Here is a 14086-nt window from a genome sequence, read left to right on the forward strand (position 1 = left end):
GTAATTTTGTAGCATTTTTGTTTATATTATAGTAAATATTTTAACTGCGGTCTATTTTTCACTGTTACATTTATTTATCTATCTATTTATGTATTTATTTATTTAAGTGTTTGTTTAAATAATAGTTTTTAGCAATAGTAGCCTTGGTGTTTTTGTTTGCCTGCTTGCATGTATGAGATGGCAGGAAGTGTAATGACTGGAGCATGTGTCTAATGTAATAGTCCCTCAGCCATATGAAATTTGGGAACGCATGAAAAGGACTGTGATGGAAACTCTCATCTAACAATCTAATTATGTTCTCCTCACAATCTGCACCCAGCACGTGTACATTTATAACCGTTTGTTTTGTGTTTCAGGGAGGCAATATCAGTGGTGTGTGAGGCAGTACCAGGTGCCAAAGGAGCTCAGCGAAGGAGAAAGGTAGTCAACGTTTTATCTTATCTTAGTTTCACAGACACAGACTTTATGTCTCGCAATATATTTGCGCTTTTGTTCGTTTCAGGTACAGCTCACAAACCTCACAGTGTTCTAGTAAGGCCTGACCAATTTCCAGTAAAAATGCTGCTGTGTTTCGTTTAACACACATTCACACGCGTGTTTGCTCAAGTGTTGTGTCTCGGCTGGTCAGACTGTGGTATTTGGTTTATGGCTGGTTTTAGAGGTTGTGGAGTGCAAGACCTCTTTCGATTTGCTTATAGGGTTGGTGTGTGAGTGAGAAGCCAAAGTCTGCCCTGGTTATATGATCAACACAGCCCTGTTTTACACACCACGCATGAATAGTGTGTTAAGCAGAGCATCAGCGTAACTGCACCACATTGCTACAGTGGATCTGTACAGAAAATAAACTGATTTCTGTTCAGCCAAAAATGAAAATTCTGTCATTAATACTCATGTAAACCCATAAGACCTTCATCTTTGGAACAAAACTTTAGATACTTTTATATATAAGACGAAATCTAAGAGATTTCTGACCCTGCACAGACAGCAACAAAACTGACATGTTCAAGGCCCAGAAAGGTAGTAAGGACATCATTAAAGTAGTCCATATGACATCAGTGTTTTTTCTTCTTCTGATTACACATGGACTATTTTAAGGATGTCCTCATGACCTTTCTGGGTCTTGGACGTGGTAATTGTGTTGCTGTATGGGCTTTTTCAGATACTTCAGAGCAATGGAATACATAAGCGCAGACAAATTTCACATGTTCGCAAAATTAGACAAAAGAGAAAATGTGGAGAGCAGCTGCTTTAGTTTTGTTTTGTTTCAGCCCGTCAAAGTTTAAATCCCATCTTGTAAGTGTGCCTCCTTGTACGTCTCGCAATGAATACGTATTAGGTCAGTAGGCGGAAAGTAGACGGTCTTTAACAGCTGTTTGAACGCATTTCACCACATGTATGTCTACACTACAACAGCAATCTGATCGTATGAATGTGGTTTGAAAGTGGACAAGCTCAAAACATTTTACACCCTGTTTTCACCTGTACTTAGCGTCCACTTATGTTCGGATTGATGAAAACGCATATTAATACCAAGTGTAAAAAGGGCCTTAAATGTCTTCAGGCCAGAACTCTTATCAAACATGTAAAGTTTGGGGCTGATTGGACATGGCATGTTTACGTTAGTGTAAAACAAGTCATTTCCTGTTGCCAGCAGGTGGCGCTATGATTATAACAGAATATTGGCCTTTAGATGTGTTCAGGCCAGGATTCTTATTGAATTTGAAGTTTGGAGCAGATTGGACATTGTATGGCTGAGTTATAACAACTTCCTTTTACACGAAGAAACACCGCCACGGAAACACCTCTTATCGAAAACTCAAGATCTTCACAATTTAACATGGCAAAGGCCTTTAGAGTAGACTGACCAAATAGAAAGTTAATGTCAAGTTAAAAGGAATTTGTTAGACTGTAAAACATGCCACTTCCATGTATAACAACTTCCTTTCTCGTGGCAAAACATCAACGTTTGTCAGGCCGCCATAGACGCATCCTTCAGTGAAAACTCAAGATCTTCACAATTTAACGTCAAAAAGGGCTTTAGATTACACTGACCAAATTTATTCGTACCAGGGAACTTTTTTGTAGGTATTGGTGTGTTACATGTTTCTTCTGAATTTCGTACATGTATGTGAAACATAGTTCGAGGGGCACTTTTATAGGTGGCGCTATTGAGCACCGTCGGTGGGCCCTATTGGAATTGCTCAGTTTCTTCTTCTCCAAAATGAATCGCATTTTTGAGGGTCTAAACATGCTTGAAAATTCATGAAACTTTGCATACACTGCAAAAGTGGTGAAAATTTACATCTGATATGGGTTTCAGAAGTGGGTGTGGCAAAATGGCTCGATAGCTCCGCCTATCAAATCTCAACAAAGTCCCCCTTTAAACTACATTTCATGTACATGTGCACACCAATACCTACAAAACTAAGTCCTGCAGTATGAAGTCCGAAACCCAACAGGTTATTTTGAGTCTGTTATATTGAATTTTCTCTGCCAGTTTTGTGCCGTTTTTGCCATTTTCAGGCGTATTTAAACAAACAAACTTTAAACGGATCAAAACCAAATTTGGTCAGTGTAATCTAAAGACATTTGTGATGTTAAATTGCAAAAATCTTGAGTTTTCGTTAAAGGGCATGTCTGTGGCGGCGTGACAAATTTCGATGTTTCACCATGTAAAAGGTTGTTAGTTGTTATAACTTAAACATACAATGTCCGATCTGCCCCAAATTGAAGACATCTACATGCCAATATTCAGTTATAGTCATAGCGCCACCAGATTGCAGGAGGAAGTTTGGCACATCTAAATGACTGACATATTCCTCCTACATTTACCACTTCAAATGCATATTGCTCACCGTGTCTTCCTAAAGCCACCGAGTAGCGGTGAGCCTTTCAGCGCTGCATGCAGCCTTAATTAGAAGTTGTTTTTGGTTGTATGCCACTTGAAGTCTATTAAGAGGCGGGCACATTAAAATATTAATTTATTTGCACAAAAATAAAAACAAACTACAAAGTGTAACCTTAAACTCCTTAAATTATTTGCATTCAGGCAGATTTACTGAATAGTAAGTGTTTATGTTGTCTTTTGTATTAAATAAAAAAATTGTATTTTAAATGATATTTTAGTCAAGATAAATATAATTAGTTTGAAATAATTGATCCTAAATGAATGACCCTAAAGTTTTAGATCAGGGGTCACCAAACTTGTTCCTGGAGGGCCGGTGTCCTGCAGAGTTTACCTCCAACTTTCCTCCACACCTGCCTGGAAGTTTCAAGTATACGTAATAAGACCTCGATTCGCTGGTTCAGGTGTGTTTGATTAGGGTTGGAGCTAACCTCTGCAGGGACACCGGCCCTCCAGGACCCCTGTTTTAGATGATCATGTACGAATCTGATTCACTGAGCCTGGTGTGTTGATATAGGCACTGAAAAAAGGAACACAACTAAAGGCAAATTATACTTCTGTTTTTATGTGTACAAGAGTGTCTGTGTACAGTGCGCCTGACACAAATTTCGATATATTTATCTGTCATAATGTATACGACTGCATTTGCACACACTATCAGATGGAGATGGAGTTCTACAGTATCCTTTTGCTAGCATACACTTACAAAAACGAAGTATACTTGGGCTTTATGCATGTGGGGTAAAACAGGCCAGACTAGAAAGACTAAACTATTTAAAATGTTCTCTATTCCCCATTAAAATCTCTTTTCATAAAATATTAAAGTTTCATCTTTTTATCATAAAATATTTAGCTTTGTGCTTTTTTTGCTCTGGCGTAATTGAGTCTCTGTTTCTGTCTCTTTGCAGCCCTCTTCTCGCTGTCTCTCCTCCATCTTAGGGAAGAGTAATCTCCAGTTTGCTGGAATGACAATCAGCCTCACCGTGTCGACCAGCAGTCTAAACCTACTGGCGATCGACTGCAAACAGGTTAGAGTCACACATGCACACAAACAAGAATACAGTGCCTTCTTTCCTGTGTGAAATTCAGCGTTACCCATAGCTAATGATGAAAGCGCTCTGCGTTATGCAGGCGCTCTTCACAGCAGGACGGGTTGGACTGAATTAGGCTATCTCGTCCTCTGAATAAAATATTTCTCAGTATGTCTGAAAGGTGAAGTTTGGTGCTTGTACAATGTTTGAAATGCTTTTTCATATCCTAGTTCTGCTATGTGTAGAGACCGCTAGAAGGAACTAGTGCAAGTGGTCACAGAAAAAAATCTGTTTTGTCTTGTATGTTTATAGTTTATAGTTTATTTTATCTCGTAGTTATTGAGATAAAATAAACTAACTAAAATAAAATAAAATAAAATATTAGATGAAAAACATGTCTAATTCTCATTTAGTTTAAGCTGAAGCACTAAATAGATTCATTAATAAATTAAAATTAAAACAGAAATAAAAATAGTAATATCTTAAAAAAAAACATAACAGAATTGCTAAAAATGTAACCAAAACTTTAATGAATATATCAAAATAAAAGATATAACATAATATAATATAATAATGAAAAAATAATTATATAAAATAATACTAAAACATCTGACTATTTTTGATCAGATCACCCAAGATGGATATCAGGTTCAAATGGTTTGTTTTATTTTATTTTATTTTATTTTTTTGTATCTGAAAATAAATTGCATTAGGTTTTTCAAGTTATCAGTTATAATATAATATAATATAATATAAATGTTATTTTATTTTTATTATTTTTAATTTTTTTTTTTTTTTATAAGAATGTTTATTCTTTTGTGTATTTAAAATTATGAATACAAGTAGCCTGCATTGGGTCTTTCAAGTTATCAGTTATTTCAGTTATTGAGATAAAATAAACTATTTGATTAAAAAAATTGTGTTAATTGAAATAAAATAAAATCTAAAATAAAATAAAAATATTAGATGAAAAACATATTTCAGTTCGTTGCCAAGGCAATATTTCTAATTTTCATTTAGTTTAAGCTAAAGCACTAAATAAATAAATTAATAAATTAAAACTAAAACTGAAGTAAAAATAATTTGAATCTAAATACTAATATCTTTCAAGACACATAACAAAATTACTACAATTTTAAATTAAACCTCAAAGAAAATATCAAAATAAAAGATAATATAATATAATATAATATAATATATAATATAATATAATATAATATAATATAAATAATACTAAAACAGACTATGTTTGATCAGTTCACCCAAGATGGATGTCAGGTGAAAATGGGGTCTTACATTTTATTTTATTTTATTTTATTTTATTTATTTTTTGTGTATCTAAAAGTGTAAATATAAGTAGCCTGCCATTGGGTTTTTCAAGTAGCTAATCTCTAGAAATTTGTCGGCGTTTAACTAAATAAGTGTGTTACCCAGAGGCCCAATAGATTATGTAAAGTTGGCGTATTGGGCAGGAGCAGAGATCCTCTGGCTTGTTTACAGCTGCACCACAGGACTTTTTTTTGCTCGCTAATAATTCTCCAGTTCTATGCCAGTGTGTTTTGCATTAGCGCAGTGAGGTTTATCAGCGTTCGGGCTGCTCAGCAGGCGGCTGACTGGAGCCCAGAATAAGGCCTGGAGTAATTGCCCTGCTGATATGTGTTTATCTTAATGAATCTAAACCATACAGAATTACTGCACACAACTGCTCTGTTCCTCTATGTTAGACCACAGACTCACCACATCATTTCTCCCCTTGTCTCCCTCTCTGTCCATCCTTTACTTTCACTTGTCCTTTATCACTTCCATGTTTACTCATTGTTCATCTCATGCCGACTGCACCTATTTGTCTTTTTTTTTGTCACATTGTCCTCTTCTCCATCCCTCTCTCCCTACAGATTATCGCCAACCATCACATGCAGTCCATCTCTTTTGCATCAGGAGGAGATCCAGTGAGTCGCACCCTGTCTCTCGATTTATCTTTCTACTTCTCTTTCTGTCTTTAATAGGGAAGTTCATCATTGGTTGCAGATTGCCGTTGTTAATTTCATCGATTATGCTTATCAGTGGTTAATTTAATCAACTGAAACACAAATCTATTTAGATATTAGCCGAGCTGACGGCCATGCAAAGTCAGAGTCCACAACAAACATGTCCCTTCGGATCATAAATACAAATGAAATGCTGAATGTAGTCATTGTTAAATAATTTCTTTTAAAATAATGATTACGTTCACTGCAAGAACCTTGATTGAATATTGAGGTACAATGTGACAGCAATTGGGATGTGCAAAACTACATATTCTCAATATCAATTAATTGTAGGTTTGCCTGAACAACTAGTTAATATATAATAATAAAAGTATAATGAAATCATAATAAATAAATGTTCTATTTTATATAATTAGCTTTATATAAATGTTCCATTTTATACTTATATATATATATGTATATGTATATGTATATATATATATATATATATATATATATATATATATATATATATATATGTATATATATATGTATATGTGTGTGTATATATATATATATATATATATATATATATATATATATTACTTTTTAATATTTTATTAATTATTAATGTAGATTCATTTAACATAATATACATAATTTTATATTAAATTTTATTTTAATATGAACAATAAATTTAATTAGAAAATAATTCAAACGTATAACATATTTAATTATTATTTTAAATTAATTACATGTAATATTAAATATAATTACATTTGCATTATATAAATGTTCCATTTTATAATTTAACATTTTAAATAATTAATTACAATTATTGATCAAATGTATAATATATTTAATTATTCATTTAAATTTAATATTAAATGTAAATACATTTGCATTATATAAATGTTGTATTTTATAATTTTACATTTTTTAATTACAGTTATTGATCAATAGATATACATATATATATATATATATATATATATATGTATATGTATATGTAAAATTGTAATCAATAATTTGAATGAACGTTAAAAAATGAATAAAAATGTATATACTAATTATACAAACTATTTAATTAATATTCATATATATTACTTATTAAAGCAAATTAATTTAATTTAATATTAAATATAAATACATTTTTCATTTTATATATATAATATAATAATTGTCAATTACATTTATTGATTAGTATATCTAATATAACATTTTAGAATATATATACTCAATTAAAAAAATTAAATGTATATACTAATTATTTATTTAATATTTTTATATAATATATTATTTAATTTTTCATTTAATTCAGCTAAACTTTCATTTTAAGTAATTGTTAATTACAATTATTGATTAATGGATATAATTTTGGAAAACATGTAAAATATAACTCAATAACTGAACATTTATATAATTTAATTAGAAAACAATTCAAATGTAAGTTGTAATATGTAAAATGTAATTTACTAATTATTTATTTAATATTTATATAAAATAATTTTTTTATTGATTTTAAATGAATGTAATTTAATTAAATTAAAATATATTTGTAGTTAATTTTGATTAAATACGTACATTTAGTTAATCAGTTAGTCGGTTATTGGATCCCTACATAGATTTCATTTCCTCGTTCTCATCTTACTCTTGGTTCTCAGCTTTACTCTCATTCTGTCATTCCTCGCTCATTTGTCTTTTTCATCCGTCCTGCTGTCTGTAGTCATCTGTTCTGTTTTTTCCCCCACCGTTTCCTCTTCTGTTTCCTGCCCTTTAGTGAATAGACAGCTTTAACTAAAAAAACTTACTTACTTCTGCTCTTCCCTCTGTTCTTTGTGCCTGCTCTCTAATTTATCTTAATGTCCTCCTGTTCATTCTTCCTTTCTTCTTCTCCATCCCTTTCTTCCTGTGTCTCCCCAGGACACAGCAGAATATGTTGCCTACGTCGCCAAAGACCCTGTCAATCAGAGAGGTACAAATATGTCATGACACTTTGACACTGAATTCTGTTACATCTGGAAGTGAAATGTAAATGACTGCTTTACATGCACAATTTCTCTGAGCTAAATTGAAATACTACATGCCTGTGTTTTATACAATATCTGATATTTGCTCATCACTTCCTATATTGTAGCGTGTCATATCCTCGAATGCTCAGAGGGCTTGGCTCAGGAGGTCATCAGCACCATCGGTCAGGCTTTTGAGCTCCGCTTTAAACAGTACCTGAAGAACCCCCCCAAACTGGTTACCCCTCATGATCGGTGAGAGCGCTTATATATCTGTTCAAACAAGTACTGCAAACATTTACATTTATGTCAGTGTGTTTGCAGGAGTGTTTGTGTATTGTTTAATGATGGTACCTCCCTAGGGTCTTTGGAAACCCCCTTAATATCCTGTATGTCTGTTTACAGCATGTGTTTGCAGTCTGTGCTGAAACACAATCACATTGTGTCTATTTGCACTGCTTAACCACATTGTATCCTGTAAACCATTTTATTACTAATGAGTACTTCTACCCTATTTCCAATTATAATATTTAAAAATTTGACCGATAATGTTCCATTAAAAAATTAAATAAATTAAGGCTTAATAGGAATATAATGCAACTTCATATATAAATAATGCTAAAATAACAACGATGTGCTTTTTTTAAAACTCTGTAAAAAATTTGACTAGAAAACAAGACCTAAAAGGCTAATTAAAATGTTCTTTTTTGAAGCATATTTTATTTGTTTGCTGTTCCTGCTTCCTTTTTATTGAGTGTGTTTTTGTTCCTGCTGGTTGTTCCCTGCTGGTTTCAAAACAAGGCAATCATTTGCCATCGCTTAAACGGCATCTCCATGTAAATAATATAATAATGTTTATCTTTACCTTTATCTCTCTCTCTCTTAGGATGGCTCCTTTCGATGGGTCAGCCTGGGAGGAAGAGGAAGAGGACCTGCCTCCACCCCCAGATGTTCCGTATTACAATAACTTCCCCGGTAAACAGCCTCCCCCTGGAGGTCTGGTTGACATGAGGACCCGTCCTGGACACAGTACAGGAGCCACGCTGGTGAGACGCACATTTGTACGAGCATGTGTTAGTGAATGTTGATGTTGGAGATTTGAAGTCTTTTGAATACATTCATAACCAAGAAGTTTTGTTCAATGACCGTTAAGGCAAGTGGCGGCATGTGAGCCTTTTTTATGTGTTATAAGTGAATCATCAAGTCAGTTTGATTTGTTAAAGGAGTAGCTCACTTCTAGAACAGAAATATACAAAGAATTTACTCACCCCCTTGTCATCCAATATGTTCATGTCTTTTTTCAGTCGTAAAGAAATTATGTTTTTTGAGGAAAACATTTTAGGAATTAACTCCATTTAGTGGACTTGCATGCTGCCCACGAGTTTGAACATCCAAAATGCATTTTCAATGATCCCAGCCGAGAAAGAAGCATCTTAACTAGCGAAACAATCAGTTGTTTTCTAAAAAAAAAAAAAAGTACAGTTTATTTACTTTTTAACCTCAAATGCGTGAACTCAGAGCTAGTATATGTATTCTGCTTCATGACAGTTAGGGTACGTATAAAAACTCCTATATTATTTTCTTCTCCAACTTCAAAATCATCCTACATCGCTATTTAACCTTTTTTTTTTGTAAAGGGCGTTTGATCTTCTTTGCATGTTTACTTTGTAAACACTGGGTTGGTATTTCTGCAGCAGCGATGTAGGATGATTTTGAAGTTGGAGGAGAAAATGAGATGGGAATTTAATCGACATACCCTAACTGTATTGAACCGGAATACACAGAGCACACGCAGAGCTAGACAAGTCGAGCATTTGAGGTTAAAAAGTATAGAAATTGTCATTTTTCGTAGAAAATAACCGACTCCTCGGCTGGGATCATTTAGAGCCCTTTGAAGCTGAATTTAAACTGCATTTTGGAAATTCAAACTCGGGGCACCGTAGAAGTCCACTATATAGAGAGAAATCCTAAAATGTATTCCTCAAAAAAACATTTGTGTCTAAAAATCGACAAAGAGAATTTAATAAAACATTCCCTACAAATGGTAACAAACCAGATTTTGAAATGGCTATACTGTACATTAAAGAAAAATGTTTAGATACACATTGGCGGCCAAATGTTTGGAACAATTATGATACTTTAAAGTTTTTGAAACACTGATGTGTTTGATTAAAATACAGTAGGAACTGTAGTACTGTGCAATATTATTACACTTTAAAATAACAGTTTTCTGTGTAAATATATTTTAAAATATAATTTATCCCTGAATTTTGCTGAATTTTCAGCAGCTATTACTCCAGTCTTTGGTGTCACATGATCCATCAGAAATAATTCTAATATGCTGATTTAGTTCTTACAAAATATTTTTTTATTATTAAAATAATTCGGTTTCTGTTAAGTACGGTTTAAAAAATGTATACTTTTATTCAGCACAGATGCGTTAAATTAGTGATAGTAAAGACATTCTATTTTAAATAAATGCTGTTTAGTGAAAGAGTCCTGAAAACAAAATGCAAAAAAACAGTGAAAACTGATTTCAAAATCGATGCATACACTTTGCGGTATCTGCAAAATGTTAATTATTCTAAATGATTTTACATGTTAACTAAAATAAGAGGGATCATACAAAATGCATGTTATTTTTCACTTGGTGCTGACCTGAATAAAATATTTCACACAAAAGACATTTACATATAATCCACAAGAGAAAATAATAGTTGAATTTATAAAAAGTTTACATACACTTGATTCTTAATACTGTGTTGTTACCTGAATGATCCATAGCTGTTTTGTTGTTGTTGTTGTTTTAATATTTGTTCTCAAGCTCCTTACTTGTCCTGAACCGTTAAACTGCCTGCTGTTCTTCAGAAAAAAATCCTTTAGGTCCCACAGTTTCTTTGGTTTTCCAGCATCTTTTGAATATTTGAACTCTTTCCAACAATGTCTGCATGATTTTGAGATCCATCTTTTCACACTGAGGACAACTGAGGGACTTTCGTTACAAAAGGTTCAAACGCTCACTGATGCTCCAGAATGAAACACGAAGCATCAAGAGCATGGAGGTGAAAACTTTTAGAATTTGAAGATCAGAGTAAATTGAACTTATTTCGTCTTCTGGGAAACATGTATCTTCTGTAGCGTCTGAAGGGCAGTACTAAATGAAAAAAATATATATATTTAGGCAAAATAAGAAAAATATACACAACTTTATTCCATTCAAAAGTTTACACCCCCAGCTCTTAATGCATCATTTTTCTTTTCAAAGCATCAGTGAGTGTTTGCACCTTCTGTAATAGTTGCATATGAGTCCCTCTTCTTTCCTAGTGTAAAAAGACGGATGCCGAAATAATTAAGGTTCATCATTGGAAAGGGTTCAAATATGCAAAAGATGCTGTAAATTTAAAAAAGAATTTGCAGAGCCTAAAGGATTTTCCTGAAGAACAGCAGGCAGTTTAACTGTTCAGGACAAACCAGACATATGAACAACCATCACAAAACAGCTGTGGATCATTCAGGTAACAACACAGTGTTAAGAATCAACCGTATGTAAACTTTTGAATGGGAACATTTTTATAAATTCAACTACTATTTTGTCTTGTGGACTATATGTAAACGTCTTTTATGTGAAATATCTTATTCAGTTCAGTACTAACTAAAAATACCATGCATTTTGTATGATCGCTCTTATTTTGGTCAAATAATTACCATTTTGAGTCTATTTAAACTTTTGACCACAAAAACTCAAACACTGATTTGTTCATTAACAAAACTCTACTAGTTAACAAATGTGTCAGTGCTCTAATGCGATTTGTTTCCACAGCCATATGGACAGCCCAGCCAGAACGATATTCACAAGCAGCCTCTGCCTCCTCTACCAGGTCAGATTTGCACAAACACGCATGCTTCGCACTAATAATCCCTGCCTGTTCCTTTCATAGTGCCTCATAGTGTTTGTCGGTCTTATATTGTCGCACTTCCGTTCATTTCATTTTCCTCTCAGCTGAGACTGTCATTCTGCAGAGTGAGTCAGCGTTTTTTCTGTCACTGTTCGTTGCTCTCTGTTGGATGCTGCCCAAACCTATTACACAGCTCCTTTGAGGGGTGGCTTCTGGATCGCCGGCCTTGCTGACAATAGGGCTCAGAATGGCACCGCTTAAGCGCACTCACCTGAAGGTTAACTCACTTTAACCTCACAGTCGTCCTCTTTCTCTCTCCCTTTCAGTGGGTGTTAAGGAGGGTGGCTTGTTTGACGACCCCTCATACGTCAATGTGGATAAACCCCGCCTCCCAACGGCAGCAGCATCCAATGGAAATGCTCACAGAGATGCGTTTGACATGAGTGAGTAACTAATGCTAGGCGACTATTTTGTTTTTTGATATTTTGATTTATGTGTCTTTGATATTCAAGTATTTGCTCTAAATTTTTTTATTTTTGGGGGGTTTTACTTTTTCCTTAATCAGAGGAAAAATCTGTAAAAATCTACTAATTGATAGTTAAATCGTACTCTATAAGGAATAAAAAAAAATTCATGTGCATTTATATAACAACTGCATACAGTACAGATCTGTTTAAAATCAATAAAAGCATGATTTGCACAGATTTTTTTTTTTTTCATGTATATGCATCATTGTAACTACTAGTATTTTTTAAATTATTATTATTGAAAATTTGACAAAAAATTAAAAATATGACAGAAGACATGACAGAAAGTAGAAAACAATGAACAAACACCAACAACAAAAAAGAATACCAAAACGAAAGACAAATATATGAATAAACATACAATGTGTAGTGCAAATGTATTCCACAGTCTTTCAATATATGAGAAAAGTTTATAAATAATAAAATACAGTAAATAATAATAATATAAAATTCAACTATAATAGTATTTTACTATATTTAACATTAATATGTCTATACGTGGTGTTTAAAAGTTTGAGGTCCAAAGGATTTTATTAAACGCTATTAAAAGTGGTCTGTAATGCTCATACAGAATAAATACAGAAAAAAACTGTAATATTGTGAAATATTATTGCTATTTGAAATAAGGGTTTTCTATTTTAATATACTTTAAAGTAGAATTTATTCCTGTGATGCAAAGCTGAATTTTCAGCATCATTACTCCAGTCTTCAGTATCACATGATCCTTCAGAAATCATTCTAATATGCTGATTTATTATCAATGTAGGGAACAGTTTTTTTGTTTGCTTGTTTTTTGGAACCTGTGATACTTTTTCAGGATTCTTTGATTAATAAAATGCAACAGCATTTATTTAAAATAGAAGTCTTTTGTAACAATATACACTACTGTTCAAAGTTTAGGGTCAGAATTTTTTTTTTGCTTTGTTTGAAAGAAATTAATAATTTTATTCAGCAAGGATGTGTTAAATTGATAAAAAGTGATAGTAATGACGTATATAGTTAGAAAAGATTTCTATTTTGTATAAATGCTGTTCTTTTTAACTTTTTATTCATTAAAGAATCCTGAAAAAAATATCACGGGTTCCAAAAAATATTAAGCAGCATGTTTCCAACGTTGATAATAAATCAGCATATTAGAATGATTTCTGAAAGATTGTGTGACACTGAAGACTGAAGTAATTGCTGATGAAAATTCAGCTTTGCATCACAGAAATACATTATATTTTAAAGTATATTAAAAAAGAAACCTTATTTTAAATTACAATAATATTTCATAATATTACTGTTTTCTATTTAAAAGGCCATGTAAATATCAAAATATTTCCCATATTTTCTGTATGGAGAGTCCTCATGTATGTTTTGGAGTTGTATTTTCTGTTTTGAAGAGAATATTTGAGTTTACTGTACTTTTTAGTAGTTCATTTATAGGTGCATTTATGGAACAGCTGAGAGTCAATCTTCCAAAGATACAATAGTATTGTACTCTCTGTTTTTCAGAGCCATTTGATGCTGCTTTAGGTGTGTCGGGTGCAGTGGCGCCCCCTCTGGCAGAGCAGCTGCAGAACGAGCCCTGGTTCCACGGACCTCTAAGCCGCAGGCAGGCTGAAAGACTCCTGACCAAGGATGGAGACTTCCTGGTGCGGGAGTCAGGCACCACACCAGGCCAGTACGTCCTCACTGGACAGCAGGGCGGCCAGCCCAAACACCTGCTTCTGGTGGATCCAGAGGGAGTGGTGAGTAAAATGTGATCC

The 14086-nt window shown here is 33.2% G+C and overlaps 1 protein-coding gene across 5 annotated transcripts in view; it reads left to right on the top strand.

The window, feature by feature from the left end:
• The window catches only part of shc1 (SHC (Src homology 2 domain containing) transforming protein 1), a 44005-nt gene that overhangs the window by 26933 nt on the left and 2986 nt on the right, over window positions 1-14086 (top strand). For 4 of the 5 annotated variants that reach the window (XM_051130662.1, XM_051130664.1, XM_051130665.1 and 1 more), the window contains 9 exons: window positions 357-420; window positions 3814-3933; window positions 5832-5885; window positions 7827-7878; window positions 8041-8167; window positions 8799-8958; window positions 11733-11790; window positions 12135-12251; window positions 13833-14068. In XM_051130662.1, coding sequence (XP_050986619.1) covers window positions 357-420; window positions 3814-3933; window positions 5832-5885; window positions 7827-7878; window positions 8041-8167; window positions 8799-8958; window positions 11733-11790; window positions 12135-12251; window positions 13833-14068 — 988 coding nt within the window. The remainder of the gene's footprint in view (window positions 1-356; window positions 421-3813; window positions 3934-5831; window positions 5886-7826; window positions 7879-8040; window positions 8168-8798; window positions 8959-11732; window positions 11791-12134; window positions 12252-13832; window positions 14069-14086) is intronic. The other variant, XM_051130663.1, reaches the window with a different exon arrangement.

This window comes from Labeo rohita, chromosome 16, assembly GCF_022985175.1.
Source record: "Labeo rohita strain BAU-BD-2019 chromosome 16, IGBB_LRoh.1.0, whole genome shotgun sequence".
Classification (NCBI taxonomy): Eukaryota; Metazoa; Chordata; class Actinopteri; order Cypriniformes; family Cyprinidae; genus Labeo; species Labeo rohita.